Consider the following 22,953-nt stretch of genomic DNA (forward strand, 5'->3'; position numbering starts at 1 on the left):
TACTGTGGCTAATAGTCTGGTTCATCGACTCTTGTCAGTGGGGCTTCCTCGAGTTCTTTCAGTCGCTAATCGCTACGGAATAATCCTCCACCACACTGGCAAATTATCAGACGAGCTCTGTCACTCACCTTTGCAAATCTCATTTCGGGTCATCCGCTCTCACAGGTCTATCTTATTACCCTCAGTTTGGAATTGCTATTCCGAGTCCTATCTTCATGTCTGATGGTGAATCATCTGCGAATCAATTTAGGGAGTAAATTGGCAAGAGCAGATATGAGGACGAAATTATCACAATTGAAGAATAAGCGTTTCCCACTATTTTGATGATGCGAAGTTATTTGTTTGAAGTGCACTTACCAATTTACCCTCAGAGTAGCCCTCATTTGTCAGTAATTTGACTTTTGTGGTAAGGTTTGTTTGTTTGTTGCACTTCCTTGCACATATGATCTGGTTTGAACGTAAAAATGATCATCATTTCTAATAAAATATTCTAAAAGTTTGCACATGAAAGAATTTACTCATGTTATACACAATCAATTGCTGTATGCCTTCTTTCTTTTAAAGGCTCCAAAGATGTTTTATAGAAAGCGTAGCGATGACATAGCAACAACTTACATCTCTAGCTGCAATCGCCATTTGTGGGTGGTATGATGCGCCGAACATATAGCCGATGCATGTTACAATTTTACGAAGATAAACAAAGGATTAATGTAGCAAAAATATAAATAGATGCTTGGTATGATCAAATCACGTCGACTCCCTTCAGACATATTTGCCACCTGCAAATGACGCTCATGGGCTTACATTGCCGTAAGGGCGTCCTTGATATGTTTTGTTTTGCTTCACTTGGAACTAACTTGCAGTGTTAATCTCGCATATACGCTGAATTTCCGTTTGCGCTGCGACCCCGTTTACGTCAGCATCAAAATTATGTATCACTCATCGTTCCCTTTGGGAATTGAAATTACGTTATCGCATAAATTTGTCGTGATGCCTTGTACAGCCAACGTTCACTGATCATGCACCAATCAGAAGGACAAGTACACTCTTTTAAAACAAATTAGATTTAGCATAAGTCAAGCATCAGTGTTTGACCAATTAAACAGTGTCACATTAAGAAAGACAACAGACCCTCCCTTTCATACAAATTTATTTCTGTCTGATCGTGATATGAAAATTCACCTTTTGTTACAGAGCTTTTGGCAGTAACAGAAACTCAATCATCAAGAACCACGTTGAGAGTGTGGTAAAGACTTCATAATTTGAGTGCAGAGACTGCGTTTGTGCAGACCTAATAATAGGACTTGTCATTTTTTTTTGCGATATGACGCAAATTCCCGGCATTTTGTGGATTGTTCGATAAACAAGACCAGGAGACAAATTTTTTACGGATGATGGATTTGCGGTTACCATTCTACAGATGCACTATGTAAAACACATTTCATAACAATTCACATAAAATGTAATAATACAACTGCAGAGGAAAGTATATTTAAAGTTATAAACCATCGTGCTTAGAGGACACACACACACACACACACACACACACACACACACACACACATATATATATATATATATATATATATATATTATATATATATATTATATATATATTTATATAACCTGTACTCAAAATAAAATTGCCCCAATTTCACATGCGTGAGGATCGCCAAGTCATGCAATTTGACAGTACCTCAAAGCTAATTACGGTTCATACATGCATATCTTTTCTTTGTGCATCAAATAATTGATCTTTTCGTTCGCTCACGATTTCGGAAGGAAGAAGCGATCAGAATTACGTCGGAATGAAATCAGGAATGATTTTAAACTCGGGTCTTATTTTTCAATTATCTCCAAAAATACACATGTGTATGACTTGCTTTGTTTGAAATATGGTCATTGGTTATTGATGCAAATCAGATTTATTCATTATGTTATGATGGTGTCTGAGTCATCGTATATTCAATGGTTTATCACTTATCTTGAGATTGTTCAAAAATTGACATTTTCCACACATGTCTCTTGGGACGTTCCTGGTCTAAATAACTTCATTTCTTGATCAAATTGGCAATTTTGTGATCGAAATGAACAACTGACATCATTGCGTATGTCAAAACCTATATTGGCGTAAAATAAATCCGTGGTTCATTTTAAAAGTAAGAGTTAAATAGAAATTGTTTCCAAGAACTTTATATTGGAAATAACAACGCCATAATGTTAAGATACTGCTAACTACATAGGTAGTGAAGAAAGCGCAAAGCACCAAATGCATTTTTAAAGAATGTCGCGATAGCCGTGAAAAAAGAATACAAGCTGAGAGAGAGAGAGAGAGAGAGAGAGAGAGAGAGAGAGAGAGAGAGAGAGAGAGAGAGAGAGAGAGAGAGAGGGGGGAGGGGTTCCGAGGTCTCCTCACAGTTGAAATATAGAGACAATGCCATGTTATTCGTACAAAAACGTGACATTCATGTGACACCCATGAAATAATGAAAGAAAGATAAACTATAGGCCTATCACTAGTGTATGTGAACATATAACGAAAAAAGCAAAGTAGCAGTGCAACAGACTATAGTTTGACTGGATGAAAATTGTACAACGGCACGGTGCATGGGTATTCCCGTTATTATTGCGTGATTGTTGCGGTGTTTCATAAAAGGAACATGTCCAAGATAACAACAGGAGATGTGATTTTTGAGATACAGTATGTGTTTTATGGTTTCTACCTTAAATGTCAAGCACTGCAAATCAGATTGCCGCTAAGTCTATGACGTCATCGGACACAGCTATTATGAGTCTCTGCTCGTATCAAGAGTTCTTTGATGGTGTAGAACAACAAGTGTGTTTGCACACCCGCAGTGCACTTCTCGGTTTTGCCAGATGTACGGACAGACACTTCATGGGCAATATCGATAATCATGTAATCTTACTGACCATTGATAGGTGAGAGGAAAAATACAATATTTGCAAATATTGTTAATTTTCATGACCATTTTGGGTATTCCAGTACTGGTTTGTTCGCCGTAAAACTTGTCGCAATTATCATCCGTTATACACCCTTTGACCTACGATATAGAGACTGAGAGTGTACGCCTCGTAGAAACGTAAAAATGTAAAAACTGACGACAATTTACAGCCTGTAAACCTTAGGATTTGCAGACTTTTTACATGGTATATGATTTTGATTATGCTCATAAGTCTGCAGCACAGTGCCAGATGGTTCGATGTACAGTATTTTACTCCCTTTCCACTGATTTGTTGTCCTTGTATATCGGTAATGAACTGGTATGAATGAGTAAGGGACTGGCTAAACGTTGCTTTTGTAACGGCCGTCATAACTCATAAGCAATATTAACCTTGAACGTCAACTACAACAACGACTATTCACTACAATGCACAAAACAAGGGCAAGTTCTGTTACGTCAACAAGATAATGAATAACTTAGGATTTCTGTTGGTCATGTGGTGAATATATAAATTCAATCAAACGATATGTGAGGTCAACAATACCGCCTTTCAAGTACCTCATAACATATCTATACCTTGACATTCACGTGTTTTGTTCATTTTGGAAATCGATTTCATGTCATGGGATTCTTTGCCGCACTTTGATTTATAATTTGGATAGTGTGTATATATGTATGTGTGTATCACAGTATGTGCGTCTGTCGTCTGTCTGTCTGATTGCATACATGCATCTATCTATCTATCTATCTATCTATCTATCTATCTATCTATCTATCTATCTATCTATCTATCTATCTATTTATCTATCAAACTATCTATCTATCTATCTATCTCTCTATCTCTCTATCTTTCTATCTATCTGTCTATCTATCTATGCGAGAATGATTGTGTGCGTGCATGCAAATGTAGATGGACGGATACATCGCTGTACTCATGTGTATGAACACGTCATTGAGTGACATATGATATGTAATAACCGCTCGTTTGTTTAATATCATGTCTACAGAAATCTCGATAAAGAGCTTAAACAGTATGAAGACGTAGTAATCTCCAAGGAATCGGAGAAAAGCACAGGGTGTTTGGCCCCCGTGGATCTAAGGCTCTGTCGTCTCTGCTACTCAAAGAAGTTTGCAGACGGCGTCGGTCGTTCATGCTGTGACTGCAACCGAAGAGTATGCATCCAGTGTGGTTGCTTCAACATCTCGTTTGACGAGAATGAACGAGACCAGGTGAGATTACAGTTATAGTCTTCGTGCTTTACTCCAGAGTTTAAAAAATAATCACTTAGATACTTTCAGTGATGCACGAGACTCCATGAGATATCGCGTGACAGTGGTTAACCAGGGCAAAGCCATGGTAATGCAATGCTTGTTCTATTTTCGTGATGCAGGACAGACCGTTATATTCAGGATAAAACAAACGTCACTGACATTAAAATGAACGATGCAGAACCCGATGTGTAAGTAATGTAACAGCTTGACTTGTTTCAAACAACTGACGAAACCACGCCTTGTAAAAACAATCAATGTTTTAATCTCGTGACATCCTGAAGGAAGCAAAAGAAAGTAGAATGCCATTGATTTGAACTTTTAAATACCGTACATTAATCGAATGAATGCGAAAACAGAAATGCTGATACTGCTCGAGTTGAATGGCATACATATGTTATTGTGTCGGGAACTATTTCTTGAATATCCTCAATAGGGCTTGACCTTACTGAGAAATTCACGATTGATCACGTGACGATGATACATGAACAGATTCATCCATTTGTTTCATTTGTTTCCCAATGGACATATTCGATTCTAATACGATACATTTGATGGATTTTTTGAACCAAATAAAGTAGAAAAATATTTTCTGGGACTTTCTTGCGGGACACTGGAGGCTATGATTACATTTTATGCCACTTTGTCGAACGGGGCAGTAACTGTAACATTTGATACATTTTCGTTATTTTTTTGATCCATTGAACCTGGACTGTAATTGAACACGGCTGTTTTCTTATTTTCCGCTCTAAAGCAGTTTGAATCAAAGTATTAGTCTGGGCAGCACAGCCAAATCTGTAATGCATGTATGCAATTGTTGAAAGGTAAATTCTTGTCTTGAATGAAATTCAATGGTAAACAACAACACTGGCCGTTATGCAAATACAGGCTGCGTCGACAAGTTAACCCTGGGAATGTCGACATGATTTTTGAATAGTGCATGAAAGTGTATTTTACAGGCAGGAATACATTTGAAAAATGTATCAATGTTGCTGCTATTGCAGCTTTCACGTAGTGGTAAAGCTATCATATAATTTATAGATCTGAAAGCCGAGCCACTACAACACAATAGAGCATCTAACAGAAATAACATAAAATATTGTTTGTACCTTAAACCCTTTAATGGGTTTTACGTTAGTACCATTTTTTGTATGTGAAACAAGAATAACCGTCATTAAGTACTGAGACACATTGTAATGTGAAAACACTTGCGATTTAATCGCTTATATAGGAAAAAAGCATGTTCGATAAAAGTAGAAGCAGCGATTCGGACGGAATGCCGATTTTATTTTTCCCTCTTTTTAACAAATGATCAATTCTATGAAGTTAGAGAAATAACAGACTAATACTATCGGGTCATTGACCTCATTTTTCCCCTGACAACGGAATGTCTCAAAGTAGAGAAACTTGAAACTGCATTTGACCACATGGCTAATCACAATTATATAGCTGTATGCTAGATGATTATATTACTCAACATGAAAATGATGTATGGACACTACTGTCTATCAGGTACTCTGACATTTTGCAGTATAATTGTGTGACGGGCAACTCTGCCCAATTTCCGTGTAGGTAAGGTACCGCAAGGCCGGTATTTCCAGAGCAGGGAACCACTGCCCAATTACAATTGTTCAAATGGATTATACTCCACCATTCGTCGTCTTTCGAGCGGCATACTCATTAAATGAGCTCAGATGATACAGATATATTATATACGCCTCCGTGTCTATTTTCAATGCTATTTGAAGTAATGATTAATAACCAGGACGTGCTGCGAGTCAAATAGTCCAGCGGGCAAGACGCCGACCAATTTATTTTCTTTGCATAAAATGTTATAGTCTGTTTGCCGTCAGGCAAGCTTTGAGATTTACATTACTTATATTGAAATAATTTTCAGAGTTCAACAACTGATATTTTTCGATGGTAAACTTTCTAAACAAGGGCCTGCAGGTCTAGACGTTTAGCATTATCATTGGAAGTGTATACTATTGCAAAACGGCCTTCAGGCTTTCTCTATGTGTGCAGTTGGCAATTAAATAGTGGAAGTATTGTTGCCATTTTCGGCGACACACGTCTAAGCAGACGGGATATTGCGTACAAATTATCATATATATATATATATATAACAAATTACTTCAAATACAAATCAATAATATCTGTGACTCAAGTTTCATGCATCCTGCAATCTTCAGACAGAAGTAAAAGGATTCTTTGTAGAGCTAAGCATCCTGAATCCTTTTACTTCTACCTTAAATACAAGTAAGTGAGCATTGTAATTTCCTACGAGGACACCTGAATACTTCGATATGAATATATATATATATATATATATATATATATATATATATATATATATATATATATATATATATATATATATGTATATACATACATACATACATACATACATACATACATACATACATACATACATACATACATACATACATACATACATACATACATACATACATACATACATACATAAAGACACGCGGAAGCAAGCAAAGTTCAATGTGATCATGGAAAATTAGGTCGTCTGGATGGCGATGTGCATTGATTTATGATATACTCAGTAAGGAAGACGCCAAAGCACAGTTCTCAATTTTCAGGCGGTTTGTTGTTCATAATTTACCTCGACCACTTTGATCACCACGAAAAAATTGCCAAGTTGACCTGCTCAATAACCTCCACGCCTATTTCGTCTTCCAGTAATCCGTAAGTGATATCAATAATCTACATCCAGGTGCGGATAGAAATGATGAACAGTCACGATAAATATATCATAGGTCGCATCATCTGGTAGATGATAGAGGTTGCAAAAGCGGTGAAATTTATCATCCATAATTTGTACTTCAAGGACATGGACTTTGACTATGATGACCGTTTTGGTTTGTGAACCCTTAAGTACGAGTTCAATTATTCATGTCGATCAAGACTATCTGTTTTCTCCTTTTTGGGGTTGGAGTTCGATGATTTCAATTACAGGTATCCGACACGCCTGAAACGGTTACCGTACAAAAGAAATGACCAAATGCATATTTATATATTGTATGATAAGCTCACAGTTCGATTGACAACGGTAACTTTCATGGCTGATATCACGTTTTCTTAGCTTGCAAAGTTTCTTCATTACAAACAACGCCCAATCATCACATGTCGGTTTCCCCGGGAGATAACACTTTGTTCTTGTTCGAGGTCGTCGACAGTTAATCCATATTTTCAACCTTATTTCGAACAGTCAGAATTGCTAACATTGCAATGCAGTGTTTCAGCAGAGTCTAAGATCTTGCCGCTGAGATTGTTTTTCTCCACATGGGAAATTGTGTTCGATCTGTGCAAACATCAATGCTCAAGTAGATGTGTAAAGATGTTTACTCTGTCGCTGCACTGTACACTTCATCAAAGCTCATATCTGGTACGATCGATCATTTCACTTTTTTATAGTGCAGTATTGGACAGGTCAACACTTACCCACGTGTAATGCTTTTAGGAGACATGTTCCAATTTCACCCGATTCATGTTTGTGACGGTGTACGTGTACGCGTTCATAGATTGATCACACAACCTTGGTTCCCGTTGACGCATGACCAATACCTACAGTGTGTTTAAAAGGAGGGCGTCGTCGGAACTCTGGTCAAAGGTTGCCAGGAACCGCTACGACCGATGTAAACACTGTATCTAGGGTACGTTGGCGATTGGTGAAAGTTCAAACATGTTTGTTAACATGAAATACATGCATGCATGAAACATGAAATACATTGTTTGTAAACAAGAAAGTCGCACATGCGCAGTTCCGACGACCCCTTCTTTAGTAAGGTAGAACGCAGCTTGGTGACAGATATTCGGACTCTCAAACTTTTGCAATATTCTTTTGGCCTGCCACTTTTGGGGACTCATTTTGAACTTTATGGAGTGAATAAATTTTTCACCTGCTTAGTTTTCTTTTAATCAAGAATTTTATTTTCCCCCACATAGAGATAACATAGGGATGGCCGCCATTTTGTGTGAAATATCCGTAATTATTGGACAATTTATTTCTGTAGTACCAAAATTGGCATGATGACTCTCGAATTTTATTTTTGATTTTCAAAGAAATGGTTGAAAGTTTGCCGGAGGAAAGTTTGAACAAAAGTTTGAGTCTTTCATTTTCGAGGCGCAAACTACCTTAAATACAATAAAAATGTTCAAAATGTTCAAGACATTTTATCATGAGTGCACAACAATTACATGTTCCTCTGTGCTGTTTCAAAGTGAACGCAATGATGTGATCAGTATTGAACTTAGACTGGAATGCAAATCAAAGATAAGAATGCAAGACCAGGCTTATTAACTGTTTTCCAAAACTGTATTGATGCAACAAAAACTAGTCATGCCAAGCATGGCCAGTTGGTTTTGACAGGCCTGATACCGAAAATTTCCGGCTGACTTGCAGCGTGTCTGCAAAGTTATATCTAATTGGTCGATTGTCACTATTCACAGCAATTATGGAGTTTCTTTTTATTATTTAATTAGGCCAAAGAAAAAAAATGTGCTGTTCCGATAACCCGACCTACCCTATTTTTGGCCTGCCGACCCTAAACTTTTTAGAGCTACGAAAACACGGAAGTAAAAAAAGAAAGAAAAAAACCGTAAAACCACGTGTTCGTTACCTGGCATTTGATTTTTGCTTGAACGAGGACGTCTTTTATGTTTTTATTCTTTTTATATGTATAATACGTTTTTCTGGAAATGTTGTGGCTAGTGTTTGATCGCCCTGAACCCCTGAAAAGTGCATATTCAAAAATAAAAATATTTTGGAAAAAAAATCGCCGCCGACCTACCTACCCTGTCTTTGAAAACCATGTTATCGGAACAGCACAATTTATTTCTTTTTGGCCTTATAACGGCGAGATTGTGCCAACCAATTGGATAACAGCTTCCAAATCGCTGCAAGTCGGCCTTAATTTTTTTTTATTGAAGGTTAATTGGCATGTCATTATGCAGACCTATCAACTGCTTTATAAGAATCTGCTCCAACCAGCTCTCTTGTCTCATGAGATGATCCAAAAACAAAAAAAGACTATGCGTTGTGATGTTGATTTCTGTACCCGTGTTGACCGGTCAAAACCCACCGGGTGTATTTATTTTGCATTAACCAAAGCATAAAGCAGCTCTACTATGAAGATAATTATCTTGTTATTTCAGCCAATGAAGAATAAATGGCGATGCAAGATGTGCATATTACGGCGTCAGTTACTCTGCAAGACAGGGCAGTGGTACCATGGCGGCGAAGCACAGCCAGTCGTCAAGGCTAAAGAGTTGAAAGAAAAGATTCAAGAATTGGAAAGGAAAGAACCGAGATACACTGCAAGAAATTCAGTGTCAGGGCCTCCCGTAAGTAGTAACCGCAAAACTGTTATATTTTATCTTTATGAAATTTTGATTTTTTGAAATTGCAGAGAAAAATCTACACATACCACAGTGTACCATTTATGCATGCCAAATACGCACGCGTAGAATGTTTTATCGCTTGCAAGGATAGTTATAATAACAACCGTTTCGGTTCAACTGCTCATGCGCAATCCGTAAACTCATCTTGAAAATAGTCAGTATCATGTTCATACTGAGAACGGCTTGTTTGATAGAAAGGCAATTTTCTTTTAATGGGACACATGATCCTAAGCAAAGCGAAGCTAAAAATTTGATAGCGCTAAAAACCTTCAGGTACAGACTGGCAGAGTAATAACGCTTTGGGTATCCCGAAGTGCTGGCGACATGATCGTGACACATTACTGCAAATAAATTTTGAAGAGCCTGTCAAATGCCAGACCTGTACCAAGGTTAGCTTCGATCAGGTGTTCCTGATGTGTGTATGGTTGAATTATCACTGAGAAAGATTGCTCGTTAGTTCAAAAAGTACCGCTTAGGTGAACTCCTGCCAAAACCTTACAAAACTATCTTAGTAGGACTGAATGACGTAAATGGACTTTAGCAATAGTTATCGATCCCATTTAGAATAATGCTTGTTGTAATAACGAACTCTTGTCACGGATGCAGTGTGTGTTTTATTTTTATTCGTCTAAAATATATTGCATAGGTCCTTTGTTTATTGACATTGACCGTGTACTCTTTTGATTTATAATTAATATTTAATTAAAGGGCCAATAACTGAAAGCTCGATGATATTTTCACTATTTTTTGTTTTTAATGTTTACTATAAAGTTTGGCTCTTCTCCCAAAGCATGTTGAGATACCCAGTACTCTAATTGTCAATTCAGCCTGTACATGTATGGACTGAAATGGTATTGTTCACAGTGAATTTTTTCCCGAACCAAAATTCAAATTTAAACGATACTAGTGCATATTACACATGTAGACATAGTATTTACAAGCTATACGGTTGGTGTTTCAACGTACTTTGGGAAGTAGAACAAGAACTTAAAGTTGAAAAACAGACATTGTCATCAAAAGTTACTGCTTCTGTCCCACAAAACGATTCAAGCAGTAAATTAGAGAGTCTTCGAAATGAAAAAACCAACTTCTTTCAAGATAGCTTGAAGCACCCTAGAATCGTGTAATTATTGATGAAGAAATTTAATGCCATGAGATTTAATCGGAATGCTCGTTTATTCCTTGGGAGAACTTTATACTAAAGCATAATATTCTAAGTAGGCGGATATAAAATATGATAAAATAACAGGACTATCAGGTGCATAGATACGTCATTCGATTAATGCCCCTAGCAAGGCTTTTCTAGGCGTATTTCCTCCGTCTGGCCAAATATTATACAAATATTTCCGTTTCAAATTTCCCTGCTTGAAATGTCAACAACAGGATAAACTTGTATATGTTTCTTGTCGAGAGGTCACGTCGGTTGCCATGCAACACGAAAAGACAGGTTTTGTGACTAGACGATTTTATAATTTCCTGATTTGCTACAAATGGCAAAGCTGATGGTTTCGTCCGTTTTACGAACTCACCAAACTTAAAGCAAGTCACCTAACCAAATAAATGGGTCTGATCATTAATGTAAGAAGGAGAACGCTGATAATTGTAAAACGAAAATTGAAATCTTAAGTCTACTGGGTATATGGCCTGTTTACAATTAAGAATTGAAATTCGATAACGGCAGGATTTCATGTTATGGACATGTAAAGCATTTTTCCTTTCGGGTAAATTGTCAATTATTTTATGATTGTAAAATTTCTTATAACGTCAATGCAGGAGAGAATGGAAAGAGAACTCGAATAGATTAACAATTACAGCTCCATTCCACTTGCAGTAATCACGATATCGTATAGACTTCGCAAATTAACAAACAGCAGGCCGATTTTGTTTAATCACCCGCGCAAGAAGGGAATCCCAAAGTACGTCAAAATACTGAATTGGCGCCAAAAATGGACATCATTATGACCAAATACTGATATTGCTCGCTGGTTAGGAAATCTGTCGACATGAAAACATTGGCGGGTTTCAGGAATGACTCTTTCGAGAAGTAGATTAAATCGTATTTGCTCGGCAAAATCTAGTTAGGCCTGCATCCTGCCACGCATGGCCAATTTCCGAATAGTTGCTAGTTCAGCATTTAATGACTCGGGATTGAACCATGGCGCAATTGAAATGAACAAACATAAACTTTACCACTTTCAATCGGTAAGTGAATTATTATAAATGTTATCTTGATTTGCCTTTAAATATCTGAAGTGCCAATATTTTGGCGCTTGCTTTTCCAAGCAGATATATTTGATAACGGCGGTTCCATATAAGAGTTTTTGTCATTTCTGTTATAGAATATTGTGAGTGTCTTTCAATATTTGATTAAAATGTTATAGATTTTATCAGTTGAATTATTTCTTTGGAATCGAATTGCTATCGTCGCTACAAATGCTTCATAGGATAGGTGCATAAATTTCGTGGCGCTTTTTGACCACTTTCCGGTGGCATTTTGGAATTCTGGTACTGGGCAGGTTATAAGACACTGTCTGATCCTTATTTGGAGTATACAATTTTACAGAATTATCAAGAGTGATATCCCATAGAAACTATGCCTACTTGACAGATTACCATGCTTATACGAGATAAGTGGAATTTACGTAGGAGCATCCACTAAATTTAAGACTTTCCCATCAGTGTGAACACTATACACAAATCAAGTCAACTTGTAAAGGCTAGACCTGTGTCGGCGACACTCACGGTATATTTGATTCGAAAACGACATAAATTTCTCAAATCAGTGTATGTGTAGTATTTTGCAGCTCTTCAGCCATGTCAAAGCATCGAATATCAAGAATGAAATCTGCAAAATGTCAACTTAAAAGTTATGAACCTTACAATATCAAACTAACGAAATGCGCAGAAGCAAAGTAGACCATGTTACTACGAGCCGTTTATTATCTATGAAGAGGGAATAACATTTCATTTACAGCGGTATCACGTGATGTCTTGATATGTGATATTATATCATATGTAAGAAATGAGGCAAAAAGATTCGATACGATATGATTAAACGACATGAGAGAGAGAGAGAGAGAGAGAGAGAGAGAGAGAGAGAGAGAGAGAGAGAGAGAGGGGGGGGGCTTGACGACAGATGAAAATTTTGCACTGCATTTGCTTTGTTTGACTTCACTTCACGTGAGAGTGTGATACCTGTTTGTCTACGTATCACTAAATTCAATGGAAAAACCATCTTGCTAACAGTAACATGTACGCACCCGTGTCTTTTTTAATCCTCGGAGAAATTAGTCTCTCATTGGCCTTTGATGTTCCCCGTCCATTCGCTACTCTTTTCAGGAAGATAACATGACATATTAAAACCGGGCGAGAGAAGCCTTATTTCGGAACTTTGGAAGATTTGCCCCGAGGGCGGTAAACGGCACCTGAAAGGGTTGCATCTAATTCGCCTTCCGTCGGCGCAGAGTGATTAGGACCCGAAAATGGAACCCCATTCTGAGCTCCAGATTCGTCAGAGCGACTGATAAGCCGCGAATTCGTGCTTCTGCGATCACGTTTGATAGGCGGAATATTCTTTAGGACGGAAAAACTAATTTCTTAGGTGTGAAGCTTACGCTGAGATGTAAAGGTGGATTACTTTTCATGTCTATGATATGAGCTGTGTGCAGTGTTTGCTTCCTGGCTGTGTAGCATGGATCCACTCTGTAAACGTAATCAGCGCGAATGGCTGACGAAAGTTTGATCTTGAAGCTACTCCTTACATTCATGTCTTTGATGCTTTTCCAGGTGAAACAAACTCGGGTATATTTAAGAGCCAAAGTATTGTGATTAATGTTTTGTATCAAAAGCGACAGCGCCCATCTATAAATTTGTTTATTACACATATTTTGAGGTCATTATCAGGAACAATGTAGCGTCCCACGTGACACGTTGTGCCGAAAAATTGCCCAAGGTGACGTAGGACATACGTAATTCGCACAGGTCAGAAATTATGTTTGAGGCATCAAACATTTCACAAGTACCGCCCAAGGCCATAATTACCGGCTCCATTCAACGATGAAGCTTCACCATGGAAACAGGACAAAGCCAAATCAAGTGTTTTGTCTACTTCATTCCCGCCCTTTGGTGTATAAAAGCAGATATCTAGAATGCTGAGACGAAATGGATGAAGGAAAAGTCAATGCAATGACCGTGAGATTAAATCAAAAGAAATAACTTGCAAGATATGGATTTGTGTCAACGCAGTTTTGACACGTATGTATGTATGTATGTATGTATGTATGTATGTATGTATGTATGTATGTATGTATGTATGTATGTATGTATGTATGTATGTATGTATGTATGTATGTATGTATGTATGTATGAGAATGGATAGCAAAGTGCATTTGAGACTATCTGCGTAATCTACACTAAAATTGTTAGATTGAGGAAGGGGGTTTAATCATAAGGCCCATTGTGATTTTTACTCCGTAATTGCGGTTCTTTTCTTCACATATTTGATAAACAGACTACAGGTATGTGTTCGAGGCCTCCAAGACGGAGGACTTCCCATCAGGAATTCTACTACACTTCTGGGACGCGCGATCATTTCGTGGCACATGACAGACCTAAAACTAGATCCCACAGCGTGAAACACAAACACGACAACAGTGTGACAACTCAGAGAGAAACGGCTTCAAGTGAAAGACGGAGAAGGATGTCTCGCAGGGAACGGAGACGGTTGCCACAGCAACACTGGCGCTCTCTGACGAAAAAAGAGAGCACATCGGACAGTGAGGCAGAATTCATGAACGGCCACGGTGCTAGCCAATACGAGGAAGTTCATGAGAGAATCCGTATGTCCCACAGTGCCTACGGGTTAGAAAGCACAAGGGAAAACAGACGGACACATCCTTATTTTAATAATCCAGAAATAGTTATGCGGGAAGACTCGACGAACTATTTCAACACAAGCTTTTCTGACGAAATGGGCAGGTGCAAGGACAGTAATTATCTATCGCCGTACTCCTCAGGAAGTGAATTTTGTGATAAATCATCGGCAAGAAAGGAACGTTCTTTACCAAGGATTAGGCGGATGGGTCAAATTGATTTGTCTGAGGGTGACGAAAGAGCTACAGCAGCAATGCAGTCAGTCGAGGTAAGTTGATTTGCTTATATGAATATATCATTGTCATGGTGAGAGGTTTGTTATGTGCAATTCAAATTATTGAAATAGCCAATAGCCATTCTAAAAAGGAATTACATACATACATACATACATACATATACATACATACATACATACATACATACATGAAAAAATACATGTACACAAAATATGTATGTATATATATATATATATATATATATATATATATATATATATATATATATATATATATATGATATGGATACTATACTCAAAGCATCAAAGTATACATCTGTACACTCATATATATATATATATATATATATATATATATATATATATATATATATATATATATATATATATATATATATATCTCACATACACATACACTATACACACTTACATGGGCATCATTTTACAAGTGGTATAGCCACAAACAGGTGACGTCAAATCGCTGTACACAATAGTGCCGTCGTTCAGTTCAGTTCAGAAGGTAGGTCAAGCCGTTATAAGCTTATGTCGGCTGTATAGAAAATAAATTATAGACAACACAAACAAACAAACAAACAAACAAACAAACAAACAAACAAAATTAAAATCAGGGACGAATCTGTCCACAGTAGCAGGGTTGAATGCAGTGTCATCGTCTTGTAGACTGTTCCTCTTCACTTGTAGTTTATAACAATATTGTTTGCATATCCATTCAAGATTATGAAGAGATTGTGTTGATAGCTGGTTGGCGATCTCAGGGATAGTACAATCAAGTGCAATCTTGGTAATAATTTCCGGATCAGTAAAATCAATAGTATGAAGGTCTAGGGTAGATATTTTGTTCATGAACTTGCTTCTTGTGGTTTCGAAGTAACTGCATTTACTGATGAAATGTTCACGGGTTTCAGGACCATAATAATTGGTAGAAGATAAGCAGCTATTAGTTCTGGTTCATTATGGCTTTAAGTGCTCAGCAGTGATACCATGCTTATCTTGAGCTTTATTACTGGGTAGTGCGTTAGGGGGTGTTTTAAAAGTTCCTTGTAGGTGATTCTAATATTCTTGAGGGGATACAGCTTCCATGCCATTTCAAGTATATTCATGTCATTTTGCACAGGGTTCATAATTACAAGGCGTCTGTGTTTTGTATACGGCGATTTGACGTCACCGGTTTGTGGCTATACCACTTGTAAAATGATGCCCTTATTTACAATCCTGCAAGCAATCTATTTTAAGACAAGTAGTAAAATGCGTCGTGATATGCGAAACATCCTTTGAGGAGTTGATCGTTTTAAGGTTGGAACTGAGCCGTGACTCTGCACCTAATGGGACTTTCTATTATGTCTGTCTGTTGGAAAAGTCGGCTGAGTAAACCTTTTTTACATTTCGCCAGTCTAATCATGCATTTTCATACAAAGTATCTGACATTTCCTCTTTTGTATCTCAGTAACCCTTGGAAGAAGTCTCGGATTACTTTTCTGGTCGTCGCATTTTAGGTTAAGGGTCATAGCTGTTCTTTGAACTGATGATAATTTTTTTACAATATTCCCAAATTTGATGCGTCGTTGCAAACCATGATCTTCTACAAAATTTTTCACTCATGTCTCTCCATTGATGCGTCACGAACAATAAATAATGCATTACAGGTGGCAACGGTAATTGCGCCTGTAAAGAAAATGCGGTTCCTTGAAAATGAGACAAAAGCAGTGTTTGAATGTGAATAGTTGTGAAATAACCATCAACACCAGACGACGTTAAAGATGAAAATATATCTAAAAGCTGTACGGTTTGCTTCTTCCTTTAGTTTCACGCTTTGCCTTCTTTCTTCACTAAAACTTGCGAAAATCATTCCTCATTTGTGCACAAACCATGTTTGTTTTCCCATTTTTGTTCCTCTCTGTCATACGATACGCAAAATAATGTGAGCATGAAGATAAATATCTCCGAACAATGCGTCTGATTTGTAATTGGATGTCACTTAAAACACATCACGTCGGACTCTATTTATCGGCTATGGTTTGACTTAACCCTCAAATTGTCGTGTTATGACAGACTTAAACTCTTAAGTTAATGTTATCATACTAACTTGACAATTATGAATGCTGAAACACTTCAAACCACGTATAGCACAAGAGTATGAGTGGCAGGGAGCAAAGGCTGGATGTGACGATTATAGACACACATCTTGCTAAACGGTCAAGCTTTACACTCCATCGATCTAGATATTTGGTTACATATCGCATGTAGCAGAAGGAAGTACTGATAAAGATATTTGGTCATTTGTATATCGCATTGTAGCTCAGTAAAGTCTCGATCGGATTCGAACTCTGTACGGCGCCTATAGTCAACTAGCGAAGAAATCACAGTTAAAACCACTCTGCTAAAGCCCAACCCTTAAAACGAGTGGTTTAATGACCAAGCTAATGTTGTTACAATTTTCTGCCCGCGACACTTTCACACGCTGTGAAAATGCATGAAACATTCGCATACGCATACTCAATATCATGTATCGGACACAAAGTGAATCAAAGCAATGAATACTTCGCTAAACTGGGATTCAGGTCGACTCAAAAACAATTCTGTCCACCAGCAAACTATCAACTTCGGATAGAAAATTCAGTAAATAGGTGCTGAATCAGATATAGATACATCATTGCATGGTAGCAGAAGTAATGATACAGGTGTTTGTCATCATATGTCGCATGCTTAAAAAGTGCTAATATAGATAACTGGCCATCATCTTATATCGCATGATAACACTTGATATAGATAATTGATAACATATATCGGACGTTAGCAGAAGTAATGCTATTTCAAAATGGCATTTTTAAGAGCCTCCGTAATACACCACTTTCAGTCGTGAAAGCGTCAGCAAGTTTGGTCGAGTAGATCATGTGTATTGGAAGAGCAAAAAGTTGCAAGGGCCTAACCCAAAACTTTGTTGAAATTGCATATGCTTTTACTGTTAATCATTTGCATATTCATGGGAAATTCGACATGATACAGTTATAAGCACTCTTTTTGATGCGTGTAATGAAGTGCCGCCTATATAAAAAGTCAGCTTAAAATGTCAGGACGCATCATGTACACTAATTCCTTTTAAAGGGTCTACATATTTTAGCTTCCCCTTTTTAACTTGAAAAGTGTGAATAGTGAATAATAATACAGACCCTTTCAGGTATTTTACATACATGTAAATTTATCAGCTATGTTGTTATAACCTATTTACAGACGATTTGATAATATTTGTGATATGTTTATAGGATCATTTGTGCTTACATTTTACTCAACCGTCTGGGAAATATTGTACGAGTACATTTCACATATACTAAAGCAATGATAACTGAGAATGTTTTATAGAAAAAAACTTTCTCGGGTACTGCACTAAATCAAAGAATTTTAGTCTCAAGCAGTATGCACCATGCGGTTGAAGCAATCCCATACTTTTAGTAGTTGTAAACATACGGACTTTTCCCAGCTTATTTTGCACATGGCATCAATTATGCAAACACAATCCGACACACGTCAGACACAGACATCTACTCATGCCTTTTGCAAACTACATCGTGATCATACGCTGTCGTTTAATGGATAACGATTTCACATGCAGATAGTGTCACATCAAAGACTTAGGTGTGTTCACCCGAGAATGACGAAGTAATACAAATCTCGTCATATCGATTTGGAATCTCAAGCTTTGGTTTGTTTTGCGGCTTCCATGAAGATAAATACGATTCGCAGATTTCGTATTTTGCAGTCGGGGTGTGTGTCGGAACAACTTGTGGAAACAGTTCTAAGGGTATTTTGATATTCATAATGAAGTCATGCATCTTCATTAATGCGAAAAGATGCTCTCATCACATCATTTTCGGATGATGAAAAGATGTGAATTGTAAAATACAGTCAAACTGCTTTCATATTTTGTCCATTTATGTTCCTCTGTTGATATCAGATGAAGTTCGTTAATACGCCAATAAAGTCTAACGCGCTCCAAGTGAGGATCCTAACAAAGTTGACCATCTAAAGACTTCTAAGGATGTAAAGATGATTTTCATTAACTTCACTTGCTAATACATACCGGTGAAATAATCTTTAAATAAAGATAAGGATTTTTTGTAACTTGACTGACAGTGGCAGATGTGTCAGGGCAGTGTTTGTGTCTGTGTGATCGCGATCTTGTGCAATGCTGATTTTGAATTGCTGTATTTGGAAAGGTTAAATAAACATTTCTTGAAAAGGGTTAAATTTGTTTCTTGAATAGTAGAGACTGTTTGATAAGACGAAAAGTCGATCAGAGCAATTATCCAATTCAGAGATGCCAAGAGTACAATTGAAACGAAATATAAGTTGTTGTAGGCATTTGATAAAACACTTCTCTGTCATACTGTAAAACATATTTACTCAAAGTTTACGGTCAACTGCAATTAGAGTGAAAACAAACAAGCCCGACTGTAGTGAATCAAAAATACCACATGATGCTGAAATAGAAATTCCGCTATGTTTCAACACACAATAAATATAAGACTGGCCAAACTGGTGTGCAAATGTAGGTAAAACGCCGTAAAACAGTTCGATGACTGAAATGGAAACTTTAAACAAGTGTCGTAGAAATGGAGGAAGTGCGTACTAATCTAAAATACTCGAATAAAGTGTTACTTGTTGACTGAGTCATAGTACTTCTGTTATCAATACAGTGCCAGCCAAATGTCAAATCAATTTTGCTATCCGTTTTCAATCAGAAGTTCCAAATTCAATTGAAGTTGGTAATCGAAGGTTAATGAAAGGTTGCCCCTCAGCATTCGATGAAGAGATTTCTAAGCGAAACGAAGAGTCATTACACATGCACAATTAATCGAGCAAAACGCAGTATTATCTACGTCGGCTTTGGCAAGCAGGTTAACTTTTCTTTTCGTCAGAGTCGTCCTACGGCAACATCAGATAAGAAGAGATAGCACGCCTGTCAAGTTGAATTTCAGACAGTCTTTCTTTCTGTCTAATCTGATTACAAACCTTCTTACAGAGAGCAAGAAGTGCACCGGATAAGCCAATCCGCCGGATTACGTTACATCGGGAATTCGGCGATACGTCATCACGGAGTGAGTATTACCATAATCTCTTTTATTTCATGAACATTTCAACGTAGTTAGAGAGCCCAACAGCTCGACAGTTGAAACTGTTTTGTATTATTGTCACTGTTATAATAAACCCTTGAATGTTTTAATGGTTACGGGAAAGTCTCTGTAGTATATGCAGTCTTCGTACAAGCTTTTACCCTGTCATGTCGACCAAATAGACATACTGCCGATAATATGGCACTATAGAAGGAGCTTAGTTTGGGATGTATGTAAGATATCTGCAAAATTTGTAAATTCCTGCATTTTACAAGACGTAGCTTACAAGCGAACTGGCAAAATGTTGGTTGTAAGGTTAAAAATGCTTTCCGAAATAGCACGTTTTTTCTTTACCCCACTGTTTCCATTAACGCACCAATGCTAAACCAGAGGAAATATATAAACTAGTCCGCAGCCATTTCACAGCACAGATGTTAGAATCGTCATTTTCAATTTCTTTATAGCACACGGCATTTGGTCACGTTCATGTTCTCGTTCTTCTCCTATTGTTGTTTAAGAGACTAAAACTTTACCAGAACCTAGAACTCTACGTTATGGAAGGAAAATAACTTACAGAGATTTGAAGCCCTACAATCTTTGTCACGGCCACGTATTTACACATTCCGAAATTAAAAAAAGAGACAAATCGAAAAAGAAGGATATACGGAATTAGAACCAGGAAGTGTTTTCAGGTTTCGAAAAGAATGAGCACATCCTGGCATGCATTTGCCAGTTGCCATATGTATGTGTGTTAGCACTTTAGGAGATCTCATTTTCAAGACAAATGGTATTACACTGTAATGTATCATCTGTATAGCAAAAACACTGTCTTTAATATGTACAATCACGTGATATCTGGAAAAGTTGCTTTGAATGAAGAGATGGGTCTAGTCATAAAGAAATTTCTTTCACCAGCGATATGACCTTCAACGGTACTACATTTTCAGGGACTAGCTATTGAAGATTATGATACCAGATTTTCGCTATAATAGATTCCACCTTCTAGTACATGTTTTGACTTATTGGATCATGATAAGTTGTTATTACTAGGATGATCATTAATATTTTGTTTCTTGTGAGAAGACTAGACTCGAGAGGACCGTAAATGAGCCATTTAAACAGCATTGTACTGATGAAACACGACTACACAGCATGTATTAATTTCAACACAAAAATTAAACAAATACATTAAATTTGAGCAATACTTAAGTAGCATATTCTTGGTAAACCACTAGGTCAAACATTTAGTTTGGAAACTCTGCTGAGAATGAAAAAAAAACCATTGTGCTCATTCAGTCCAACACAAACTGAGTGCAGTGTTTTCTCTCGTCGGATTGAAAACTATAGAGGGGAGGGGCTGTTGCTGTAACAAGTGTGAACAAACTTCCTCTGAATGTCTCATATTTTACGCTCATCGATCCATGACCTGAAACTATGTTACTCAACGTCCTACTATCTTCATCGGTTGTGCAATAGACTACGGTTTCGTAGTTTTTTCAGCACATCATTGTTATTGGACATGTTCAGTCTTCTCAGTGAGTTGAAATTGGATGAAATAATTTTCTTGCGTTGCTTACTTCTGAATAAAATACACACATTGACCATTTTCACTCTAGTATTGCTGACCTTCAAGCAAAATGGTCGGTTTTAAGATTCTTCATTTTCGAACATTGTCAAGAATACAGGTTTGTGTTTTTTAACAAGAAAGCAACAATTATCTGTGCCGCGGTATTTCATATTCTTAATCGGTCCTTCCTTCAAGTAATTGTAATACAAATCCGTTCACCACGCTGAATATGAAAATGTGGACCTGAAATTGAACGTCCGGTTGTTGTTGTATATTCTGTTTGATTTGTTGAGTTCGTTAGAAGGGGCGATAAGCCTGGGGCAAAGCCTTGGCATGAACAGCCTTGAGTTATATACCATTAACGGAAAATTGCACAATTCATCTTTGTGGTATTTGTAGAAAAACTCTACGCAATTGAGAAAATTGGTTTCGTTTATTTTTGTATTCATACTCCTCATAGCCTTGATTACAAAGGTACATATTTTCTTGCTAAAGGTTCAATGACTGAATTCAATGCCTTTCCCATGTAAAGGAAGAGAACAAAGTACATCTCGTCGATAACAGCAATAGTTGAATCCGCCTTTCAGGTAGAGCGTAGCAGTCCTGAGTCGTGTTATCTATAGCATAGACTGTGTATTTCAAGATAAAGTAAGCCTGGGCTAGCAAAAACATGATAAGAGCAATCCAATGCGATGGGCCGTGGGACGTCAAATACAACAGAAATATTCGTGTTCGTTGTAGCTTTATCGCACTGTGGGTGGATCTTTAATGGATGTAACGGTGCATTATCTGCGTGTGCACCTTGCACAGGCATGAGTCGTGAAATCCTTGATTGAACGAAGACTCCCATTCGACTTTTTGCAGAATTTAAGACACGATGTTACAACAAAACTGGATAAAATATCTGAACCTATTGTCACCTCTCTCCGAAAAAACATGTGTCACTGAATACGGAGACGTGCGTATTGTTTGACAATCATTGCTACTTTACAGTGGTTAAGGATCCAGTGTTCTCTTCAAGTTCGTCAGTCAAACTATGTTGGCGCACTGTCATTTCTATTTTTGTCCCACTTAACCTTACCATGCACCGAATTAAATTACGGTCGTCTAATTTGCTGTAAAGATTATGCTTACACTTTTCATGAAAGCGGCTGTGTTAAACTGTAAGCCAGTCATCGCAAAAATCGAAGGTATTGCCACCCTACATACGACATCGCTCACAGAGAGGCGTATATATATATATATATATATATATATATATATATATATATATATATATATATATATATATATATATATATATATATATATATATATATATCGAAGTATACAGATGTCCAGATGTCCTCGTGGGAAATTACAGTGCTCAATGCTTAAGCAGAGCGTTATAAATAAACAGATTATTTCAAGTACAAAGTAATGAAATCTATTACTTAAGTTTCATGCATCATGCAATCCTCAGATAGAAGAGTTAAATATAGAAGT

The 22,953-nt window shown here is 37.2% G+C and overlaps 1 protein-coding gene across 5 annotated transcripts in view; it reads left to right on the forward strand.

The window, feature by feature from the left end:
* LOC139134092 (regulating synaptic membrane exocytosis protein 2-like) overlaps positions 1 to 22,953 on the forward strand; it is a 78,160-nt gene that overhangs the window by 13,237 nt on the left and 41,970 nt on the right. For all 5 annotated transcript variants that reach the window (XM_070700996.1, XM_070700994.1, XM_070700998.1 and 2 more), the window contains exons 3-6: positions 3,971 to 4,193; positions 9,420 to 9,608; positions 14,176 to 14,805; positions 19,811 to 19,886. In XM_070700996.1, coding sequence (XP_070557097.1) covers positions 3,971 to 4,193; positions 9,420 to 9,608; positions 14,176 to 14,805; positions 19,811 to 19,886 — 1,118 coding nt within the window. The remainder of the gene's footprint in view (positions 1 to 3,970; positions 4,194 to 9,419; positions 9,609 to 14,175; positions 14,806 to 19,810; positions 19,887 to 22,953) is intronic.

The sequence above is a fragment of the Ptychodera flava genome, chromosome 5 (genome assembly GCF_041260155.1).
Source record: "Ptychodera flava strain L36383 chromosome 5, AS_Pfla_20210202, whole genome shotgun sequence".
NCBI classification, from domain to species: domain Eukaryota; kingdom Metazoa; phylum Hemichordata; class Enteropneusta; family Ptychoderidae; genus Ptychodera; species Ptychodera flava.